Consider the following 24,468-nt stretch of genomic DNA (forward strand, 5'->3'; position numbering starts at 1 on the left):
CTGTAATCCCAGCACTTTGAGAGGCCGAAGGGGGTGGATCTCCTGAGGTCAGGAGTTTGAGACCAGCCTGGCCAACATAGTGAAACCCCAACTCTACTAAAAATACAAAAATTAGCTGGGCATGGTGGCGCATGCCTGTAATCCCAGCTACTCAGGAGGCTGAGGCAGGAGAATCGCTTGAACCTGGCAGGCAGGGGTTGCAGTGAGCCGAGATTGGGCCATTGCACTCCAGCCTGAGCAACAAGAGTGAAACTCCATCTCAAAAAAAAAAAGAAAATTACAGAAGTTTATTTCTCACAGTTCCAGATGCTGGGAAGTCCAGGGTCAAGGCTCCAGCAGATTCTATGGCTGGTGTGGGCCCATTTCCTGGTTTAGAGCTCCTTCTCACTATTCTTCAAATGGTGGAAGAAGCTAGCGAGTTCTGTGGGGCCTCTGATAAGGGCACTAATCCCATTCATGAGGGCACCATCCTAATGATCTCATCACCTCCTGAAAGGCCCCATCTCCTAACACCATCACACTGGGGGTTACGATATCAACATAGGAATGGGATGTGGGGGAGACAATCACACCAAGCAGTAAGTTGGACAACAATTGGCAATCACCATGTCAAAACCCTAAGGAGGAAAGAGAGAAAATGATGTAAAGAAAAATAGTTTGCTAAAGGTGGGTGTGTTTCTACTTTCATCTTGGGTGGCCGCCGGTCCTCAGTGAGGACCTCTCTCCACTTGCAAACAGTCAGCAAGTCGAGCTGATTCCTTGGTCTCCACCCATAGTCCTCAGGTGTAGCACGTGGCTGTCTGACCTTTTATCAGGCAATGACCTCTGGACCAACTAGATGGACAGCATCCAAAGATAAGTCATCTTTGTCTAGCACGTAGTAGATGCTTTATACATTTGATTTTTTTTTTTTTTTTTTTTTTGGCTCAAACCCCTTCCACTTACATAATTCTTCCTGTTTTGACAGGCTTTAGCAATGATGTGTTTTTCTCTGACTCAAGCTCAGCCCCAGTCCGCAGCCTCCATTCATCACATGAACATTGATTGGTGACGTGCAGCCATATATTGGTGCCATTTGGAAACAAAGCCTGGAGAAACTGGATTTTCTCTTAGGTAATTCTGTACATGTCTCTCCCTGCCACCAGACTGAGCTTCCAGAGGGCAAAGGACCAGATTAATCATGTCCAGCTTCCTAACACCTCACTGAGGCACCTGCTGGAGCTCCCATCATATAAACCATACTGACAGTTCCACAAAGAGACACAGACTTAAATGCACAGCCAGGAATATGACAAGCACAGGCAGAGTGTCTGAGAATGAAATCACACATAATTCTCTGAGACTTTATTTAAAACACAAGGTGAATTTACAAAAAGTTCAAGATGAATCAAAAGGTGGCCCTGGCCTCAGGCTTCCATGTCTGTGCCTCTGTTGAGGACAAGGAGTGCTCAGAGCAGCTGCCTCTCCATGCTCCCAAGTAGCCAGTGGCCCCTGTGATGGCAACCAATGATGCAGGTTTGTTTTTGATTGTTTGAAAAGAAAACTGAATTTCAAGGAGCCAAGTTTCTCTTTCTCCCTGAGCCATAGTAAGCTGTGTGGTCTCAGTCAAATCTCTGCCCATCTGCCCCACAGCTTCCCCATCTGTAGGATGTCAGGACAAATCAGCTATTCTGGCCGGGCGCGGTGGCTCATGCCTGTAACCACAGCACTTTGGGAGGCCGAGGCAGGTGGATCCTCTGAGGTCAGGAGTTCGAGACCAGCCTGGTCAACATGGTGGAACCTGGTCTCTACTAAAAACACAAAAATTAGCCGGTCATGATGCTGTGCGCCTGTAACCCCAGCTACTCAGGAGGCTAAGGCAGGAGAATTGCTTGAACCCAGGAGGCGGAGGTTGCATGAGCTGAGATCGTGCCACTACACTCCAGCCTGGGTGACAGAGTGAGACTCCGTCTCAAAAAAAAAAAAAAAAAGATAAGCTATTCTGTGGGCCCCTCCCAAGGCGGAAGTGCTGACTCTGTATTGTTGATAACAGAACTTGTCTCTCCAGGTGGAAATCAAGCCTAAACAAATGCTCAGTCCCAGGGACAGGGCTGATCCCATCACGCACTCCCACGCTCCGCCTTCCCCTGGGAGCTCAGTTCCTTCTACCTCACAGCTCGTAAAATGCCTGTGCATTCACTAAGTCCCGTCAGAAACTGCACAGGAGCAATTGTGACCAAGTAGTCACAAAAGCTGGCACCACACAGCGGCATGTCGGGAAAACGATGCCTCCATGTTGGAGACTGCCTGACCCAGTTCTAGGCCGAATATCGGAGGTTCTCAACCAAAGGAGCAAATCAGAGCCCCATTTACACGCCCAGGCTGCAGACCCGCAGGTTCCAACTCATTGGGTCCAAGTGGGGTCTGAGCATCTGGATTTTGTGAAGAGGCCAAAGATGATCCTAATGTGCACGCTGGTTGGAATCTGCCACTACAGGATTTTGGATCCTGCCGTCTTCTCAAAGCGTGCCGAGAGACAGAGAACAGAAAAGGTCTTTTTTTTTTTTTTCTTTTTGAGACAGAGTTTCGCTCTTATTGCCCAGGCTGAAGTGTAAGTTGTGATCTTGGCTCACTGCCACCTCCGCCTCCTGGGTTCAAATGATTCTCCTGCCTCAGCCTCCCAAGTAGCTGGGATTACAGGTGTGCACCACCATGCCTGACTAATATTGTTTTTTTTTTTTTTTTTTACTGGAGACAAAGTTTCACCATGTTGATCAGGCTGGTCTCAAACTCCTGACCTCAAGTGATCCACCCACCTTGGCCTCCCAAAGTGCTGGGATTACAGGCGTGAGCCACCGTACCGGGCTGAAAAGCTTGTTTTTAAAAAGGCTGGGACTGATGTCTCTACGAAGGTTCATCGGTGGTGACAAATGTTACCACACGGTCTGGATGATGATGGTCTAGGGTGAGGGGAGAGGGTGTGGGGGAGCGCTCTGTGCTTTCCACTCAATTTACTCTAAAACATAATTCACGTTAAAGCCTATTGATTTAAATGCAGGGAAGAGGCAGCCAGGGTATGACGGAGTCAATGGAAATATTCAAGGATCGTGGTTCTGTCCCTCTCAGCCAGATCACTCTTCCTGAACACCTTTGTTCTCAGATGAGCTCCTGCTCCATCTCCATGGACGGCTTCTGCTGTCTGTGGGCAAAATTCTAAACTCCTCAGCCCGGCATTGACGGCACCTCCCGGTCCTGGCCTCAGACCGTCTTTCAAGCTTAGAATCAATAACGAGGAGCCCAAACTGAAAGGGACCTCAAAGACCATCCCCACCAGATTGTAAGTCCCACAAGGGGGGCCGTCCTTGTCTGTTCACCACAAGGAACTAGGACGTGACCAGGGTCTGCAAGGGCAGAGACCTACACCCGGATCTGGCTCCAGGTAGGAGTACATGCCCTGGCCCAGCCACCAGCCATTGCATTCCGGCCCAGTCCCCCCGCTCTTTTTTTTTGAGAGGGACTCTCACTCTGTCACCCAGGCCGCAGTGCGGGTGGCGCGATCTTGGTTCACTGCAACCTCCACCCCCCAGGTTCAATTGATTTCCTGCCTCAGCCTCCCGAATAGCATGGATTATAGGTGCCTGCTATCACGCCTGGCTAGTTTTTGTATTTTTAATAGAGATGGGATTTCACCATGTTGGCCAAGCTGATCTCAAACTCCTAACCTCAGGTGATCTGCCCGCCTCAGCCTCCCAAAGCACTGGGATTATAGGCGTGAGCCACCGTGCCTGGCCAGAAATCCCCTTTTTCTTTCTCCCACACAGCCTGTCCTTCCACCTCCTTTTGCCTCAAGCCCGTTTCTCTGAACATTTCCGACATACTCCAGCCCCCTTCATCTCGCTTGCCTCTGAGCTCTCTGCAGCATGACTTTATTCTTGCCATACTTGGCTTCGTGCTGCGTTATTTGGAATTATTTGAGGCCAGGCCTCTTTTGTATTCAGCTCTGTCTCCAGTGCCAGAGCCCTGGAGCTGCCATGCATCCCTCAGTGTCTGTGGGACCTGCCAGGCCAGCTGTGGGAGTCAGGACTAGGATTGATCTGAGCAGAGCCTTCGTGTGGGTTTTTTTTGTTTTGTTTTGTTTTGTTTTTTGAGATGGAGTCTCACTCTGTCGCCAGGCTGGAGTGCAGTGGCACGATCTCGGCTCACTGTAACCTCTGCCTCCCGGGTTCAAGAGATTCTCCTGCCTCAGCCTCCCAAGTAGCTGGGATCACAGGCAGGTGCCACCTGCTCCTCTGCTCTAAGAAAGCCTTATTCTTTTAGGATGTAAAGCATGGGCTCCGGATCCCAGCCGACTAAACTTGAAATCCGGCTCTGCCACTTCCTGAACGTGTGCCCTTGCAGGAGTTGCTTAGTGTGCCTCAGCGTTTCCATCTGTCAAATGGAGATAGTATTAGTCTGTACTTGAGAGTAAGGATTTTAAAAGTTCATATAGGGGCTGGGTGCGGTGGCTCATGCCTGTAATCCCAGCACTTTGGGAGGCCAAGGCGGGTGGATCACCTGACGTCAGGAGTTCAAGACCAGCCTGGCCAACATGGTGAAATCCTGTCTCTACTAAAAATACAAATAAAAAAAAAAACTAGCCGGGCGTGGTGGCGGGCACCTGTAATCCCAGCTACTCAGGAAGCTGAGTCAGGAGAATCACTTGAACCCGAGAGGCAAAGGTTACAGTGAGCCAGGAACATGCCACTGCACTCCAGCCTGGGCAACAAGAATGAAACTCTGTCTCAAAAAAAAAAAAATTCATATACGTAAAATGCTTAGAAATACATGGCACATAGTATTCATTCAATACATGTTTTATTATTATTATTAATCGTGTGATCCACAGGGATGAGCCAAGCACTCTGGACAACCATCCCAGGCTCCAAAGATAGGACAATGACATGGGTTCTGAGCCTTAAGTTCCAACATCCCCTTGACCTCCCAGTTCTAACTGGTCAGGTCCTATCTTCCCTGCTGAATTATTTGCTTCTTGTGTCCTCAGGAAACTGAGGCACAGAGAGGTCATAGAGCAAGGCCTCAAACCCCAGCAAGAACCCAGGCAGCTCTCCTGGGGCCGTGTCCCTAGGCCCCCTATAGACCCTGGCACCCAGTGGTCATGGGGGCTCCATGAGCCTTTCTTCACTGAGTGGAGGCCCTTCCACTCCTTCCCCCCGTCTTATTCTCTTCATCTGTTCGTACAGTCAAGGTTGTGGAATTGTAGAGTCGGGCACAAGCCTTGACGTTCAAATAGTTCAAGCCTCTATTTGATCAATAGGAGCAAAAGGTCCAGAGAGGCTAAACACAAGAGCATACAGCCAGTTATTGGCAGGAGTCGGGGCTGAGGAGCCTCCCCTTTTCCAAATGTTGCCTTGCTGGTGTTTGAAAGTGTTTGCCTGATAGAATAAACAGGAGCATAAAATGGTTTTTCCAGCAGAATGCTAAGTTCTCCAAAGTTGGGGTCTTCTGTGCTAGCTCGGGGTCCCTGCCAGGGTTCTCTTCATCCAGAGCAGTCAGTAAATGCTTCCCCAGTCTCCTGTCGTGCTTTCTGGAAGCACAGCATTGGCTGAACGTCTGTCAGGTACCGGGGGTGGCCTTAGGTGCCTTCGCATATGAGATCTCATTGAATTTTCACTTCAAAATGAAACTGAGTTCTTCATAAGAACTCCTCATTCTCATCCCCATTTTGTGAGAAAGTCAAAACAGTGGCAGGAGGAGCCTTGCACAGTTTCACACAGGTGGAATGTTTTCTGAGCCTGGATCCACGGGTCTTGCACAGTTTCACACAGGTGGAATGTTTTCTGAGCCTAGATCCACGGGTCTTGCACAGTTTCACACAGGTGGAATGTTTTCTGAGCCTGGATCCACGGGTCTTGCACAGTTTCACACAGGTGGAATGTTTTCTGAGCCTGGATCCACGGGTCTTGCACAGTTTCACACAGGTGGAATGTTTTCTGAGCCTGGATCCACGGGTCTTGCACAGTTTCACACAGGTGGAATGTTTTCTGAGCCTGGATCCACGGGTCTTGCACAGTTTCACACAGGTGGAATGTTTTCTGAGCCTGGATCCACGGGTCTTGCACAGTTTCACACAGGTGGAATGTTTTCTGAGCCTGGATCCGTGGGTCTTGCAGTTTCACACAGGTGGAATGGTTTCTGTGCCTGGATCCACAGGTAAGCTGAGGAGTAGTGCAGAGAGAACTGGTCTGCCGGCGGAGAAACAGGCCAGGTGGAAAGTGGGGCAGTGAGCTCCTTGGGGGCGGGAGGGGCAAGGACAGGGAAGACTGCCCAGCGCCAGGCCTCTCCTGAGGGCGGCACTGATCCTACCCCCAACCTTTCACCTTTCACACTTGAGGGCTCCCTTGTCTTATATATTGTGTTAGCACCATGAAGTACACTGATTTTTCAGTAGATAAGCATGTGGGCTAAGATTTTACTTTTTTGAAAAATATTTTATCATGTTACGACGTTTGTACTGTGTGAGAAGGAATGCATATGATCTAGTTCCACCACGTTTTAACCCATCAGGAACTCCGTCATAAACTTAATTAAGAGACAGAATTTCATTCTTGTTGCCCATGCTGGAGTGCAATGGCATGATCTCAGTTCACTGCAACCTCTACCTCCTGGGTTCAAGCGATTCTCCGGCCTCAGCCTCCCAAGTAGCTGGGACTACAGGTGCGTGCCACCCCACCCAGATAATTTTTTGTATTTTTAAAAGAGATGGGGTTTCACCGTGTTGGCCAGGCTGGTCTCGGACTCCTGATCTAGTGATCTGCCTACCTCGGCCTCCCAAAGTGCTGAGATTACAGACGTGAGCCACTGCGCCTGGTCAAGTTTGTCCTGTGTTTAAACATTTTATTTTAGATTTGCTGTAAATATTTATTATCTATATTCCTTCTATTTTATAAAACAGTAATGTGCATAACTGAAAACTTGAAAAACACAGAAAGGCAGAAAGAAGAGGGGAACACATCACCAAATTTACCCCTGAACAGCCACACTGTGACCTTGCTGTACTCCTTTGAAGGGTTTTGTTTTCCTATGCACAAGTTTGAGAGATGTGCTTTCCTTAGGTAAAAGGTAAGAAAGTCCCTGCTCTTTTCCACCGAATAATACAAGTAGCACTTTCCCCGTGAACCCAGTCATTGAAGGAGCATCATTTCTGACAGCTACCTAGTGTTTTATCAAGTGGATGAATATTTTGTATGTAACCAGTTCCCTAGCATTGGAACATTTTAATGGCTTCACATTTTTCATGATTATAAATTATGCTACAGTAAAGGGATGATTTTCTCCCAATAACAGCTTTTCTCAAATCATTAACTTGTCATTGCAAGACCCTGGGAATGGAGAATGGATCTTAGCTTGAGCAACAGTCTCCACGCAAAGGTGCTGACTGCAGAGTCATGACAGATGACAGGAGGGAAGAGGGGGAGGAGGGGCAGGTGATAGTTTAAAGTTTTTCATTTTCATTATGAAGGTACTATGTAGTTACATACAATTTGGAAAATACGTGAGTTTGGAATGTGTTCCAGCTCCAGTTTTAATTAACATGAACATGTAGGTCTTCTCGGCCTCCAACTCCATCTGTACCCACAAAAAACCTGGTCTCTTGCAAATGTGTCTTCCACCCCAGGTATTTCTGGAGTCCCCAAGGGTGACCACAAACCATTGCAGGTTTGTCTTCTATTATCATTGCTGCTGGTTTTATCATTGCCACTAGAAGCTTCCCTACCCCCTTATTCTTCATCAAAGACTTGCATTTTGCCTCTGTTAAATGAAGGTTCAATGGTGACAGGGTGACCGACTAGGGTAAAAAAAAAAAGAAAGGAAATAGTTTACTCACTTCTGCAGCCTCTTAGGGATCCCAGAGTGGGTTCACTTGAGCTCCCAGAAATTACAGGGCGGGGCGAGGTCATTCTTCACTTTGCACACCTAGCCCTTCTCTGTCTTATTCACTGCTAGGCCTGGCATGATGCCTGGCACAGAGGTGTGCCCAACTGAGATTTGTGCATTAACCTCATGAATGAGCGAATGGCCCATCTAGCAGGAAGTAGAGAGAGAGCTCCGTGAGATGACTGGCAAAGGCACCAGGTGGCGTGGCAGGGGCCGGATGGAAAGCTAGCAGCAGCCCCTCTTCCCGTTAGGCCCTCCCTTCCCTTCTCCGAGGCCCGCCCACCCAAGGAGGGGTTACTTCACTGTCAGGGGTTCCCACAGCTCCTGGCTTGCTTGCATCCCACTTACCTCTTCTCGCTGTCGGTGTCTTCCCGGGGCCTGGTGCTGGTGGGGCTGGCTGGTGGCCAAGTGTCCTTGGGGCAGAGACTGTCCTCTTTGGTATTCTCGGTGTCCCGCCAGGGCCCAGACTAGGCTGGTGCTCCATGACAGGCCAGGGGAGAGGTGAGCGAGACCCTGTGGAACATGAGTCTCTGCATCTCACAGCTTCCAAGAAAGTGATTTCTCTACATAGGAAAGTCTAGAACTATAAACTATCTTTCAAATAAAAATCCTTTCCCAGCTCATTGCAAGTGTCATTTTTATCACGCAATGCCACATTCATGTCATTCAACACGTATTTCTGGCACACTGGCTATATGCCAAGCACTGCTAGGTGCTGGGGATACTGGTATGGACAAGAGGGACACAGTGGCCCAGCCGTCGCCACCCAGACTGATAAACTGGCTCATCTGGTCTTGTCGCCTCTACCCAGGAACCGGCTCAGCGCAAGAGGGTGACTTCGACTTCCTGTGATGTCATCTCCAATCCGAGCAACCAGCACTCCTCACTCCCCGGACCCCTGTTCACCAAATTAGCCTTCCCTGCTGGAGCCTGCAGACCGCAGGAGAGGCAGACAGGAAGCACCCCCACAAACACACACATATGGGATTTCAAGAATTTATGGTTATTTATGGTCAGGGCTTTGAGAGAAGAGAATGCAATCCTGGGAAGAACTGAGGGCAGCTAGTTAATGTCAGGGGTGTGGGGCAAGTCCTCTCTTTGAAGAAAGGACAGCTGTAGTTATGCATTGATGTGTCCGTTTGTTTAGCATTCCTCGCCCCCACCCCCAGGCTAAGCTTTTAGAAGAGCAAGACCACATCTGTGTTATTTGCTGCCTTCCTACCTTCTGGTTTAACCACACGGGATCCTCGAACAGCCCTTCCCCGGCAGCTGGAACAGGTCCGGCTTGCCTTCTGCAGCAGGTGCCGGTGGCGCTCAGTGAGCTAGTCCAGGTCCTGCTCCAGCTTCTTAGCAAGTGTCCTCAGTTCCTCTGCTGTCTCTGTCCTTGCCCCATCCTCCAGGTGCTTCCAGCTCTGCAGGAAGCTGCTCATGTCTTTCAGAAGTAAGAAGCCAGCCCCAGCAGCACCCATCACCCGGGCACCATTGGTCATGGCCAGAGTTGTGCCCTCAAAGGCTCTCTGCACCCCTCTAGCCCACCAGAAAGGGATGTGTCTTGTGACCACAAAATTCTTGACCATAGCCATGAACCCAGAGTTGGCTTTGGCCATCTGGTAGGCACGAAGGTCCCTGATGCCCTTGATGGCTTTTACACACTTGTCAACACAAAAGCCAGCAGCCCCGATTTCAGACCAATTTATTTCTCCAAAAGCCTCATGTGATGTCGTCAGAGGCCCCAGTCGGCTGGCTTTGTCTCTTGCTGCTGAATCGCTCCTATTTTCTAAAACATTTGTTACTATGTTGGTGATGGCAGCTGCTGCCCCCAACCCTGTCGCAGCTGTTGAGAGCACGAGACTGCCTCCTGCTGTCACAGGTGCTAGGGCCAAACCCAGGATGCTCATGACCCCAGAAACAGTCCCGGAAGAGCTGGCCACCGGGCTGGTCTTGGTCAGCAACTTGTGAGTGGTGTCAGCTCGGTCCGCAAGGATGTTAAGTTCTTTGATGTTCTGTTCTAGCTCAAATTTGTGCAAAGGAAAATACGAGAGAAACAGTCTTTCCTCCTCTGACAGCCAGCCGTCTGGCATGGAATCTTTGTCACATCGCATCAGTTCTTCAAACAGAACACAGGACAGCACAGCAGCCTCATCACTGTGGACAGCTGACATCAAACTGTTAATTTTCCAACTCGGCACAGGTTCACCAGTGAGGCTAAAGACATCGAGGTAATCTGAGTACTAAAATGTGTGCAGGAGGCAGAGCCCTGGGAATCGAGGTATAATGTCAAAACCACCTTTGCAGAAATTCTAACAGTGGGGAAATTATGGCAGTGAAAGGGGTCTGACCTAGCCGGCTTCATCTTGCTTCTAACCTCCAAGCTGTTCTTGTTCTTTCTTCTGGGCATAGGCTCAACTAACTTTGGGAGGAACTTAGTTTATAGTTTAACTTTGAAACAAAGATGACAACAGCCCCTTCCCGAAACAAACCCCTTTCTTGCCTAGGGACCAGACTGCCTTTACAGGACTAAAAAATTAGCCATAATATTAGAAATTATAATTTAGGTGTTATTCAACCAGAGGCCACAAGATTCTAAACCTCCCCACTTACTCCTCGACATAACATCACTATTGGAAAACCTAACACGAGTGCTTGAGGTATTTTTCAGACCCTGCACTCAGTGGTTCAGCTGTCGCCACCCAGACTGATCAACTGGCTCATCTGGTCTTGTGGCCTCTACCCAGACACCGGCTCAGTGCAAGACAGTGACTTCGACTTCCTATGATTTCATCTCCAACCCCAGCGATCAGTACTCCTCACTCCCTGGACCCCTACCACCAAATTATCCTTTAAAAAAAACCCATCCTGGCCAGGCGTGGTGTCTCATACCTGTAATCCCAGCATTCTGGGAGGCCCAGGTGAGCGGATCACAGGGTCAGGAGTTCAAAACCAGCCTGGCCAATATGGTAAAACCCTGTCTCTACTAAAAATACAAAAGTTAGCTGGTTGTGGTGGTGGGCGCCTGTAGTCCCAGCTACTCCAGAGGCTGTGGCAGGAGAATTGCTTGAACCTGGGAAGCGGAGGTTGCAGTGAGCTGAGATCACGCCACTGCACTCCAGCCTGGGCAACAGAGTGAGACTTTGTCTCAAAAAAAAAAAAAAACCAACAACAACAACAGCAAAACCCACTCCTCGAATCTTTGGAGAAACTGACTTGAGTAATAATAAAACTCCAGTCTCCCATTCATCTGGCTCTGCATGAATTAAACTCTTGATTGCAATTCCCCTGTCTTGATAAATCAACTCTATCTGGGCAGAGGACAAAATGAACCCACTGGGCTGTTAGTGTGGGTGGCAGACAGACAGACAGACAGAAGGTCCACTCTGGCCTGGAGCCCTGGGTGGGGGTGGCCATGTGTTTTGAGCAGGAGCACAGCTTGAACTACCCCTATGCAGGCCCAGGCTGGTGGCTTACTATTCCATTCATCCACAAACAGCTCTCTTCCAAATGTATGTGGATACCAGCCCAGGCACAGTGGCTTGTGTCTGTAATCCCAGCACTTTGGGACACCGAGGTGGATGGATCACCTGAGGTGGATGGATCACCTGAGGTGAGGAGTTCGAGACCAGCCTGGCCAACATGGTGAAATCCCATCTCTACTAAAAATACAAAAATTAGCCAGGCATAGTAGTGGGTGCCTGTAGTCCCAGATACTCAGGAGGCTGAGGCAGGAGAATCACTTGATCCTAGGAGGCACAGGTTGCACTGAGCCGAGATCGTACCATAGCACTCCAGCCTGAGCAACAACAGTGAAACTCTGTCTCAAAAATAATAATAATAATAATAAAATAAATGTATGGGGATACTGACGTTATGAATAAAATGTAACTTAAAAGCTTTACTGACTTTTGTCACCAATTCTTTTCCTAAAAAAGACATATGTACATGTATACATTTATAATTTATACATATATAAGTTGTGACTAATTTGATTAAGAAACAGTACCAAAAGTATACAGAGCAGATGCCTTGATCTTCTTTTTCTTTTTTTTTTTTTTAAAAAACATGTTTGCTTGTAAATTGTGGTTGCTTCTGGGCAGGGAACCTGGGACATCTGGAAATAGGATTTAAGGGGAGACTCTTTTTTTTGTTTTTGAGACGGGGTCTCACTATATTGCCCAGGCTGGCCTCAAACTCCTGGGTTCAAGTGATGCTCCCCAGCAGCTGGGACTACAGGCACATGCAACCACACCTAGTGACACTTACTTTTACTGTTTGCCCTTTTGTTCCTCTTAGCTTTTGTGTCATATGCATGTATGATCATTTTTAAAAATTAGTAAAAGAGTCTACATTTCCAAAGCAAAAGTTTGGGGATCTCCAAGAAGACAACCACATATCCCCCTTCCACGGGAGAGGGCTCACTGTCGTTCAGTTGGACAGTGTTGAATATTTTGAAAACAAAGTAGATTTTTTTTGTTTTGAGACGGAGTCTCACTCTATTGTCCAGGCTAGAGTGCAGCGGCGCGATCTCGGCTCACTGCAACCTCTGCCTCGAGTTCAAGCCATTCTCCTGCCTCAGCCTCCCAAGTAGTCAGGCATGAGGCACCACCATGCTGGGCTAATTTCTGTATTTTTAGTAGAGACAGGGTTTTGCCATGTTGGCCAGGCTGGTCTCGAACTCCTGACCTCAAGTGATCCACCCCCTCTCGGCCTCCCAAAGTTTTGAGATTACAGGTATGAGCCACCGCGCCCGGCCCAAAGTAGACTTCTAACAAAAGTGTGGTCATACTTAGAAATAGTGAGATCTACTCTGACCACTTGTTAACGGGCAAGTGACTGAAGCTTGTAAATCTTAAGAAAAAATGAGGAAAAGGGAAAAAAGGCACAACTGGGAAAATTCTCTCCACTCAAACCTTTCCTGTAATTTTAAAAAAGAATCACCATTCAGTTTTCCTGTTGAATCATTTTGGCTCAGTATCTGGAACTTCAGGGTTATGCAGGACCTTTGAGAACCACTGTTCTTAAGAACCTTTATCTTATGGAATTTGGGGCTCCCAGCGTGGGTATTGCTGGACTATGGACTGTGTGTGTGACTTTCTACAGCACGTAACACGGTCTGACTTGTATGTTCCCTAGGTTGGTTCTGGCCTGTCTCCTAATGGAGCATCTACAATAGACTTGGCTTGGGTTTGATGGATAGTGAGAGAGGGTCTATGGGAAAGGATGCAAGGCTGTGGGCAAACTGTACTTGGACCAAGGAAGCCCAAGGCCTGAAAGGAACTGTGGACAATGGACTTAGAATCCTCTGCTCCCTAGCCAAGGCCATTAGCAGCCTCAAGTGGACCAGCCCTGGGTCCCTCCCTCCTCCCTCCTGGGGGAAGCGGGAGGGGCCTTCTGACATCCTTCCTCGTCTTCAAGTCACTCTTTTAAGAAAGGACTTCATCGGGGTTTAAAGTGAACATCTCTGTAAACCTAGGGTTTCAGTGCCCCCTCTCCAACCTAAGTTTTAGAACTATGAGATGTTAGAGCTGGAAGCCCTTCCAGGTCGCCTGGTACACAGATGGCAGAGGCATAACCTCCCCGCTATTGTTAGTGAGGGTGTCTAAAGCACAGGAGAATCGCGGTGCCGCATCTAGGCTCTTTGGGAAAGAGTGCTGCTGTGACCTAGTGGGCGCCGTCTAGGCGCAACACAGAAGATAAACAGTCATCTGCCACATTTTTGCCATCAATGAGCCCAGTCCCTCATTTACAGAGGAGCAAACCGGCTCCAAAAAGGAGGGACATTCCCTGATTACAACTGAGTTAGTGGTGGAGTTAGGCTAAGAACCTAGGGCCGGGCGCAGTGGCTCAGTCTGTAATCCCAGCACTTTGGGAGGCCTAGGTGGGCGGATCACTTGAGGTCAGGAGTTCGAGACCAGCCTGACCAACATGGTGAAACCCCATCGCTACTAAAAATACAAAAATTATCCAGGTGTGGTGGTAGGCACCTGTAATCCCAGCTACTTGGGAGGCTGAGGCAGGAGAATTGCATGAACCTGGGAGGCAGAGGTTGCAGTGAGCCAAGATCGCACCATCGCACTCCAGGCTGGGCGACAAGAGGGAAACTCCGTCTCCTGAAGCCTCTAGTCTGCCTCAACCACTGGCTGATTTTCCCCGAGATACAAAAAATCATCCCTCTCCCTTTACCAAAGGAGGAGAGGTGAACATTGTACAAGCACATAGGAAGGGCCCCCGTTAACTCCGGTCCACGCAGCATGCGTCGGCCAGTAGCCAAAGTCAAGGACACGGATAAGTAAAATGGTTGTGCCTGTGCCTGAAAAGTCAATGCCTTTTTTGGGAGCTTTCCCAGACTTAACGAGAGCCTTAGGGGGAAATCTTGACAGCAGAGGTGGGAGAGAGAACAGTAGAGGGAGGTTGGGCCAAGGACACAGAGAAGTGAATGACTGTACCTGTGCCTGAAAGCGCAGGCAACCCATTTGCATGACGCATGAAGATTTTATCTTTAGGTGCTTGGCTGCTATAAATTGCGGGAGCATTGCAACCCACTTTAGAGAACCTTATGGACACTTTGGCAAGAGTTAAGTGCAGCCTCTGTTAGGCAGCAGAGTCTGTTGTGAGTCTACTGCTGCAGCCGAGCTCTGTGGGAGAGTCTGAACGCCCAGGCCAAGGCAATAGAAAGGCACGTCCCAGGAGCGTGGATCTCAAGGCAAGACTCAGACACTGTCATGGGTTGGGAAAGGGTGAAGGCAGACCCAGGAAGGAATATTCCTGGACTGGGAGAAAACCAGCAAATTCTGCTTCTAGGATTCCATTGCCCTCTAAGTCATGTGTCTGGGCATCTATCCGTATACAATGTACTTACCATTACCAAAAGATTTTTTTTTTTTTTTTTTTTGATGAAGTCTTGCTCTGTCGCCCAGGCTAGAGTGCAGTAGTGGTGCGATCTTGGCTCACTGCAACCTCTGCCTCACGGGTTCAAGCAATTCTCCTGCCTCAGCCCCCCATGTAGCTGGGATTACAGGTATGCTCCACCACACCTAGCTAATTTCTGTATTTTTAGTAGAGACAAGGTTTCACCAGGTTGGCCAGTCTGGTCTTGAACTCCTGACCTCAAGTGATCCGCCCACCTCGGCCTCCCAAAATTCTGAGATTACAAGCATGAGCCACCGTGCCTGCACTTACCAAAGGTTTTACATTTTTTTTTACTAAGATTTTTTTATGCGGATGTGTACGTTTTTCCCCTTTTTTGCATATCTCTAATTGCACATGAGACAACATGAGCAACGCGTCAGCCAACTTGGTTGGAAACCATTTGTAGTTTCATCCTATGAAGGTGGCTACAGATCTGGATATTAACAATCAGATTTTATTCCTTCATTCAAATACTCACTGACAGCTAGGCGTGGTGGCTCACACCTGTAATCCCAGCACATTGGGAGGCCGAGGTGGGTGAAGCATTTGAGGTCATGAGTTCAAGACCAGCCTGGCCAACATGGCAAAACTCCGTCTCTACAAACAATATAAAAATTAGCCAGGCGTGGTGGCAGGCGTCTGTAATCCCAGCTACTCAGGAGGCTGAGGCAGGAGAATCACTTGAACCAGGGAGGCAGAGGCTGTAGTGAGCTGAGATCGTGCCACTGCACTCCAACCTGGGTGACAGAGAAGAGACTCTGTCTCAAAACAAAACAAAACAAAACCCAAATACTCATTGAGTGCCGGGTCTGTGCCAGACACCGTTTTAGATGCTGGGATTGTGGCCATAAGCATAACAGTCCGTTCTCTGCCCTTACAGAACTCAGGTTCTGAGGACTTCCCCCAGACCTCACCTCCGTAGATTACCTTTGGAAGCCACGTTTCTTCACAACCTTCTCCCAAGCCTGGAGATGGACGAAGATTAGGGACATTTCTTCTTGAGTTATCTCAGTCCAAAAAGACATAACAGCGCTCCGGGAAAGTCGGCTGTCTAATTACAATATTGGAGAATTAGAAAAAAAAAAAAAAGTTAGAATACAACAAAAATCTTAATGTCTCAGAAATGTCACGTGATTTTTGTCTGATTTTAACCGAACAAACCATGGGAATGCCCAAGGCTGACTAGGATGCAATAAAACTGAAAATCTCTTAGGCTTCTGGTGGCAAAGTAGATTGGTAAAGCACTTTTGAAATGTTGACATTATACATTAATGAAATGGGAGTGGGCGGGGAAGTGCTGCATAGAGAAGGGCATGGTCCCTGGTGAGTGTTCCACCCTCCGGCCTGGGCCCATGGATCTAAGTGAGGACAAGCATTTCTGTTTTCGTTCCCAAATGTTGCATTTTCCAAGACCTCTCTGGCTCGCCATGTCCCCACCTAGCAGGCAGAAACACACAAGCAGCTGGACATCGAGAGGAACACACAGGCAGAACACACCGACAGATGCTGACAGGTCATACACGGCTGGATGACATGGAATTCAGCCAAAGGCAGTTGGAGGAGAACCCGGCCGCTGAGTGGCCCAACTCCAGGGGAAGACCACCTGCCCACTCCATCCCCTTTCTGGCTCCCCATCCATCTGCTGAGAGCTACATTCAATAAAACCTTGCACTCATTCTCCAAGCCCACGTGTGATCCAATTTTTCCGGCATACTAGGGCAAGAACCCTGGAATACAGAAATTAGACCAGAGCTCTGCCTTATCCTTCCGATAAGCTCCCTGGGGCTTCGGGAGCTGCAAACACTGAACCCTAGATGGCACTGCTGTGGGGTCGGAGCCCATGCTCCTCACGACCTGCACGTCCGTATGCTGCCCCTAGGGGTTTGAGCTGCAGGGCACCGAAGAAGTGAGCCACAGCCTGTTTTATACCGTGCAAGGGGGATAAGGGAAACTTTTCCCATTCCATTAAGTCACAAAAATCTTCTGAGAATCATCCAATAACACAATGATAGGCACCAAGACAATCGGGGCCATGTTATTGATAACACTGTTAACTTGGGAGCAAGTGAACGATCATTCTGTCCAGTGCCTATCATCTATAATCCTGAGAGAGGCACAGTCTGGTCCCTGCTGAATGACACCCGCCTGATGACAAGGCTCGTGGGCGGGATGGTGGTTGGTTTTGCCCAGGCAGGCAACACGGCAGAGTCCACCTTGTTCAGACACTCTTTCTCACATTGCAGCTTCTTTTGTTGCTCAAAAATCACTTTAAATGTATTTTCAATATAATTTGACAAAAAAATTGTCAAATTTGACAAAAAATATAATTTGACAAAAATCACCGCTAGTTCCATTACTATTGATTTTATTCTCTACTTCCAGTAATTTTTCAAATCCGTATTATTTCTTGCATGGTTTTTATACTTATAATGGTGTGTCCTGTTTTTATTATTTATTATTATTATTTTTTTTGAGATGGTCTCACTCTGTCACCCAGGTTGGAATGCAGCGGTGCGATCTCGGCTCACTGCAACCTCCACCTCCTGGGTTCAAGTGATTGTCCTGTCTCAGCCTCCCGAGTCATTGGAATTATAGGTGTGCACCACCATGCCCAGCTAATTCTTGTATTTGTAGTAGAGATGAGGGTTTCACCATGTTGGCCAGGCTGGTCTCAAACTCCCAACCTCAGGTGATCCATCTGCCTCAGCCTCCCAAAGTGCTGGGATTACAGGTATGAGCCGATGTGGCCAGCCACGTGCCCTGTTTTTAAAATGTAATGTTATACAAGTATTTTCCATCTTGCTATGCAGTTGTTATAATGATTATTTTTGATGACTCTATGCTGTTTCCTTAACAGAAGATGTATTGTCCTGTTTATAGAAACACTCCCTTATCACGGCACTTTGGCATCTTTTTTTTTTTTTTTTTGAGACGGGGTCTTGCTCTGTTGTCCAGGCTGCAGTGCAGTAGCACTATCTCCCGGTTCAAGTAATTCTCCTGCCTCAGCCTCCCAAGTAGCTGGGACTACAGGTGCGCACTACCAACCTGGCTAATTTTTTGTATTTTTAGAAGAGACAGGGTTTCAACATGTTGGCCAGGCTAATCTCAAACTCCTGGCCTCAAGTGATCTGCCCACGTTGGCCTCCCAAAGTGTTGGGATTACAGGCGTGAGCCACTGTGCCCAACCATGCTTTGGGGTCTTAACACTTTTGTTATTCAGATGAGTTCTTTGATAATGTTGCCACCTTGTCCTGCCTGCTGCCTCTACTGTAACCAGTGATGGAACCAGTGATTGGCCCCTTCCCCCCTGCCACACTGCTTCATGCAGGGGCCTGAGGAGCTGCTTATGTTTTTAGTTAAACTTTACATTTTTAGTTAACCTTTACAAAGGAAGTTATTTGATGTAGTGTTTTCAAACACGAGCAGTTGAGAGGGTCTCAGGATAACTCCCTCATTAAGGCTAAGGATCTGCTATATCTCCACCCAGCAATAGCATATGGCTTCCCAGGGAGTCATGGCTTCCATTTTCTTTCACATAAGACTTGTTGATTCTTTACATTTGTTGCTAACGTGTATTTCTTTGATGTTGTACATTGTTTTGATGCAATTACGAATAGTGGTCTTTTAATGTAATGTTTTCTAACTTGTCTTGTTACTTATAGAAATGTTACCCATTTTTAATACTCTTGTGCTTGACTACATGTTTATTACTGTAGTAGTTATTGAATGAATAATTCATGAATGAATAATGCTGGACTTTTATTTCTGTTTTTAGTATTTTGTTTTCTTATGTTGGTTTCATGCCTTATTGGGTTTCCTTGGATCCTTATTTTATATTATGATATTGACTCTAGTATTTCACAGTTGGCAGTTGGCTTTCATCATGATAAGGCAGTGTGTTTTATTCCTATACTTAGACATTTTTATTAGGACTAAGTGTGGAATTTTCAAACTCCAATGAGATGATTATTCTTTTCCTTTTTTGTTTATCCCATGAATGTGGTGCATTCTTAGCATAGATTTCCATATATTGAATTACCCATACATTCCATGAAAACCCCCAACTTGGTCATTGCATATTTTTGAATCAGAATGTTATAGATTTATATCCTCTAGTATTTTATTCCTATATTCATCATAGAGAAATACATGATACTGAGTCATAGTTTTCTTGTGATCACAGTTTATCATTGGTGTTATATTTGCTTCACAGAATGTATTCAATAGCGTATTTTTTCTATTTCTGGGACAATTTGTACAACATGAGAATTGTTTGTTTTCTGAAAGCTTAAGAGAACTTACCAGGTAACACCTTGGAACCAGAAACTTGCAAATTTCCTCATTTGCCACATGGGATGCTTTAGATTTTTTTAAATTTAAGCTTATAATATGATTAATAAATGTGACTCTCTTCCCCATTCCTGAAACCTGTCTCTCCCAGTCCTCACCTAAGTCTATTTTTTTCTTTTCTTTTTTCTTTTTTTTTTTCTTTTGCAATAGAGGCTCTCTGTCGCCCAGGCTGGAGTGCAGTGGTGTGATCTCAGTCACTGCAACCTCTGCCACCTAGGTTCAAGTGACTCTCCTGCCTCAGCCTTCTGAGTAGCTGGGATTACAGGTGCCTGCCACCATGCCTGGCTAAGTTTTGTATTTTTAGTAGAGACAGGGTTTCACCATGATGGTCAGGCTGGTCTTGAACTCCTGACCTCAGGTGATCTGCCCGCCTCAGACTCAAAATGCTGGGATTACAGGCACAAGCCACCGCACCCGGCCTGCCTATTCTTTTTTGAAGAGACTTAAAAAACCCTAACAAAGTCCGTGGTCTTTCAAACTGCACCTGGTTCTAATTTTCTATGTACAATTATTTCTTATGTTCTTTGAATAGGTGTTTCACAAAAGAAGTACTGTGGCCAGTAAATATGGGACAAGGTGCTTGACATCACTAGTCGCCCCAAAACACAAATTTAGACCATGGCCAGCTACTGTTTCATTGATTAGTTTGGCATCCTGTGTGGGCGAAAAAGAGACAGGAGAACACGTACACTTGGTTGAGACATAGATACTTGGCTGAGCATAAGATTACATTGCTTTTGTTTTTTTTTTTTTTGTTTTTTGAGAGCGAGTCTCGCTCTGTCACCCAGGCTGGAGTGTGGTGGCATGATCTTGGCTCACTACCTCTGCCTGCCGGGTTCAGGTGATTCTCCCACCTCAGCCTCCCAAGTAGCTGGGATTACATGCACCCACCACCACGCCAGGCTAACTTTTATATTTTAAGTAGAGATAGGGTTTCGCCCTGTTGGCCAGGCTGGTCTCGAACTCCTGACCTCAGGTGATCCACCCATCTTGGCTTCACAAAGTGCCGGGATTACAGGTGTGAGCCACTGTACTCGGCCACTATGGCTTTTGGAAGGATGATTTAGGGTATCTTTCTTTTTTTGTTTTGGAGATGGTCTCATTTTGGCAACTAGGCTGGAGTGCAGTGACACAATCTCGGCTCACCGCAGTAACCTCCCAGGCTCAAGTGATCCTCCTGTCTTACCCCCCCAAGTGGCTGGGACTACAGGTGTGTGCCACCATGCCCAGCTAATAAATATATAAAAATATATATATGGAGATGGGAATTCGCCATGTTGCCCAGGCTGATCTCTAACTCCTGAGCTCAAACAATCCACCCTCCTTGACCTCCCAAAGTGCCAGGATTACAGGCGTAAGCCACTGCACCTGGCCTTCTCAGGGTGTCTCTTAACATGAGAAGTACACATGCCTGACACTCAGCATCCCACCTCTAGAAACTCACCCGCCACAGACACAACACAACAGCAGGTACACAGACAAATGTGTACAGATGTTCATCCAGTTATCTGAAGTTGTATAAAGGAAATGGAAACAATTTGAAAAATCCATGTCTGGGACTGTTTACATGAAAATAGAGCAATACAAAATAAAGGCTTATGGATGTGAAAAGGAACGAGGCAAATCTATGTAAAACTGACCTAGAAAGAGGTCTAGGATATATTAAGCAAAATAAAATAGGTTGAAGAAAATGTTCTTTATATTCTTTTCTCATTTTTTTAAAAGTACTATATATGTGATGTAGGAGTAGGGGAATATTCTCGAAGGAGATACACCAAATGTGAACAGGCTTAGGGAGTGAGATTTAGGGCTGGGGTGACAAAATACTTTTGCACTTTTCACTCATCTATGTTATTGAGCTTTGTTACCAAAGTAACATGTTAGTTTTATAATAAAAGCCAATAGAAGCCAGGCATGGTGGCTCACGCCTGTAATCCCAGCACTTTGGGAGGCTGAGGCAGGCAGATCACCTGAGGTCAGGAGTTTGAGACCAGCCTGGCCAACACGGTGAAACGCTGTCTCCACTAAAAATACAAAAATTAGCCGGGCATGGTGGGGGCACCTGTAGTCCCAGCTACTCGGGAGGCTGAGGCAGGAGAATCTCTTGAACCCAGGAGGTGGAGGTTGCAGTGAGCTGAGATTGCACCACTGCACTCCAGGCTGGGTGACAGAGCGAGACTCCGCCTCAACAACAACAAAAGCCAACAGAATAAAAAGAGTTTAATAATGAGATTTATTATTCATTTTTTATCATTATAAAATCTCCAGCTTGTACAGTAATGCATGGGGTGCTGGGAATGCTGCCAAGCACATGGTAAGACAAAGTCTGACAAATTCCTACTATTAAATATTCATATTGTCTTCTTTGTTTGTTTGTTCTGTGTAAGTTTTTCTAACTTGTTATTTTGGCCTTTTGTGTCCTATTTATTTCAGGCTATCTCTTAGATGTAGAAAATTACTCAAATCTGATTTTGATACTCTTCTTCATGTTATTCATATTCATATTAATTTTGTTATAATTGTTCAACTTTGATTTGTCGCATTATTTTAGGCATTCTGCTTTGTATTTTTTTGCTCTCCTCTATGCTCTACATAGATAGGTACGGTGCAGAGGTTTCAGCTGATGCAGCGAGTGGTTTATTGTGGCAGCCCAGAGCTTCACCTTGAAGGTAGAGATGTGTCTTATCTGTGCTTTCCTGCCTATTCTGTGTATGACCAGTAAATGGCAGATACTGAACAACACTTAGAATAAGACTTCATTGTTCATGACACTAAGTTTTGTTTCCTTATGTATGTATGTGTGTATGTATTTAATTTTTGATACACAGTCTTGCTCTGCGGCCCAGGCTGGAGTGCAGTGGCATGATCTCAGCTTTGCAACCTCTGCCTCCCTGGTTCAAGCGATTCTCCTGACTCAGCCTCCCGAGTAGCTGGGATTATGGGTGTGCACCACCATGCCCAGTTAATTTTTGTATTCTTAATAGAGACGGGGTTTCACCACGCTGACCAGGCTGTCGACCTCCTGGCCTCAGGTGATCCATCCGGCCACTTCAGCCTCCCAAAGTGCTGGGATTAAAGTTCTGAGCCAGTGAGCCCAGCTGACACTAAGTTTTTTATGTTTAAAATATTGCTCAGCCCTCCCTGCTGTACCAGGCTAGAATAGATCTTGGGAGATGACTCTATTACACTTTATTTTGGGGAGGAGGCAAGAAGGGAGTGAGCAGGCCTGAGACCCAGCAAAGGCAGAGGATGATCAAATAGCGGGAGTGGGAGAACCACTGGACGGGTTCTGGGTCTGTCCATGAAACAGGCTCATAGTTTCCTTCCAGTTAAAATCATCTCCTATGCAACTTTTGTGCTTTATACATAGGATGAGAGGTCAAACAACGCCAACTTGTGCTTGATTATGTACACAGCTATTTCACGAACCATCATATTTCATAATCGATCCATTTCTGATAATTTAAAAATGCGTCTTCCACTGAGAAAGCTCAGAATATCACACTGAGGGGTGAGAAAGAACTGCCCTTCTCCCCCTGCTTTGCCTCACATCTCCCAAAGAGGGCGTTAGACTCTTCTGAGTGGTTTTCATTACAAGACACGTGTCCCAGGGGGTCACCTTGAGTGGACGCTGTGGCCACTGTGCTCAGCGATCACACACAGATGCAAGGAGCCCGCTCCTCGCTCCTGCCTCCTCTCTTAACATGGAGTTTGAGTTCATTTATCTTGCTTTCTCACCTCTTCTCAGCCAGGCACCCTGCACTCATCGCTGGAGGACAGAGTGGTCCTGAACTTGGAGTCTGGTTTTAGAGAGAGGGAGAGGCTCGTATAGACCTAAGCCATGCAGTTCAGTCCATTCTGCCAGAGAGCTCTGCTCTGGAGAGTCGGCCCCATGCCAGAAGGTAAAATGAGGCATTGTCCTTTTCTGCTGCTACTGTTTGCCATTGTCCCTCATGCTAACGTGTCCCTCGGGGGCCGTGTAGTGAGAAGGCATGGCTGCGCCAAAAACAAATCTGGAATTCTCGACCACACAATCAGATAACAGTGCCTGGACTGACCACAAAACTGAACCCATTAAGAGTTGCAGGCGTGGCCGGGCGTGGTGGCTCATGCCTGTAATCCCAGCACTTTGGGAGGCCGAGGTGGGCGGATCACAAGGTCAGGAGATCGAGACCATCCTGGCAAACACAGTGAAACGCCGTTTCTACTAAAAATACAAAAAATTAGCCGGGCGTGGTGGTGGGCGCCTGTAGTCCCAGCTACTCGGGAGGCTGAGGCAGGAGAATGGTGTGAACCTAGCAGGCGGAGGTTGCAGTGTGCTGAGATCGCGCCACTGCACTCCAGCCTGGGCGACAGAGCCAGACTTTGTCTCAAAAAAAAAAAAAAAAGAGTTGCAGGCACAGGAGGGATAACACAGATTTTTTTTTTTTTTTTTTTTTGAGACAGAATCTTGCTCTGTCACCCAGGCTGGAATGCAGTGGCGTGGTCTCAGTTCACTGCGACCTCCGCCTCCCAGGTTCAAGCGATTCTCCTGCCTCAGCTTTCCGAGTAGCTGGGATTACAGGTGTGCACCACCATGCCTGGCTAATTTTTGTATCTTTAGTAGAGATGGGGTTTTACCATGTTGGCCAGGCTGGTCTTAAACTCCTGACCTCAAGTGATCCACCTGCCTCAGCCTCCCAAAGTGCTGGGATTACAGGCTTGGCCAGTACGGCCAACACAGATGTTGTATTCTGACTTGAGTATGTATCCGCATCTGAGGTCCGTGAAGTATAGTCACCATAGCTAAGGAAACCAGGATGACAGGTCTCTAATTGTAGGAGGAGCGTGAGCAGAATCTCATGGGAAATAGGGCAGGAAAGGGACTTTAGTTCCTCACCTTCACTTTCGGACCCGGGAACAGCCACATCCAGTACCTCAAGTCACTTCATAATCTCTAGCATCTCCCACCGTAGGTGGGGACAGTGAGCTGGGGTCAAGAGAACTTACTGAACAGGGGAGGATTACCTGGGTGGATTTTGGTTGGCGCTGCCGTCATGGTGTCTCTGAGGATCCCTTGGCGCTTCTCTCTCTGCAGGTGACAATGGATCCTGGGCCGGAAGAGATGCGGCTTCCCCTCCTAAAGAAGAAAACCAACCCCACAGTCATTCAGAGAGGCAATGAGTGGCTGGGCGCCATATGGAGCTGAGGCCTGGTGACTCCAAGATGGGAATTTGTAAACATAAAATCCACGGAGGATGGAGAGCTTGAAGAGGAGAAGAGCACTGAGGCTGGAGCTGGGAAACACCAATGGTAGGTGGA

General features: G+C 47.3%; 1 protein-coding gene and 2 long non-coding RNA genes across 3 annotated transcripts; all 3 read right to left on the reverse strand.

Annotated features, from left to right (window-relative positions):
* Window positions 1-1,309: 1,309 nt before the first annotated feature.
* LOC144331751 (uncharacterized) lies at window positions 1,310-3,405 on the reverse strand. Its single transcript, XR_013399144.1, has 2 exons — window positions 2,701-3,405; window positions 1,310-1,853 (listed from the first exon to the last, which is right to left on the reverse strand). It is a non-coding gene; the product is annotated as an uncharacterized LOC144331751 (long non-coding RNA).
* Window positions 3,406-4,816: 1,411 nt separating this feature from the next.
* LOC144331747 (uncharacterized) lies at window positions 4,817-6,681 on the reverse strand. The gene is made up of 2 exons (XR_013399137.1): window positions 5,884-6,681; window positions 4,817-5,734 (listed from the first exon to the last, which is right to left on the reverse strand). It is a non-coding gene; the product is annotated as an uncharacterized LOC144331747 (long non-coding RNA).
* Window positions 6,682-6,852: 171 nt separating this feature from the next.
* On the reverse strand, window positions 6,853-24,205 carry APOL5 (apolipoprotein L5). The gene is given in 8 exon segments (XM_077949047.1): window positions 6,853-7,825; window positions 8,263-8,427; window positions 9,137-10,099; window positions 10,102-10,119; window positions 15,696-15,782; window positions 19,120-19,175; window positions 20,612-20,675; window positions 24,175-24,205. Coding segments are annotated over 8 exon segments (1,452 nt in total). The 3' UTR covers window positions 6,853-7,757.
* Between the last annotated feature and the right edge of the window lie 263 nt (window positions 24,206-24,468).

This window comes from Macaca mulatta, chromosome 10 (assembly GCF_049350105.2).
Source record: "Macaca mulatta isolate MMU2019108-1 chromosome 10, T2T-MMU8v2.0, whole genome shotgun sequence".
In the NCBI taxonomy this organism is placed as follows: domain Eukaryota; kingdom Metazoa; phylum Chordata; class Mammalia; order Primates; family Cercopithecidae; genus Macaca; species Macaca mulatta.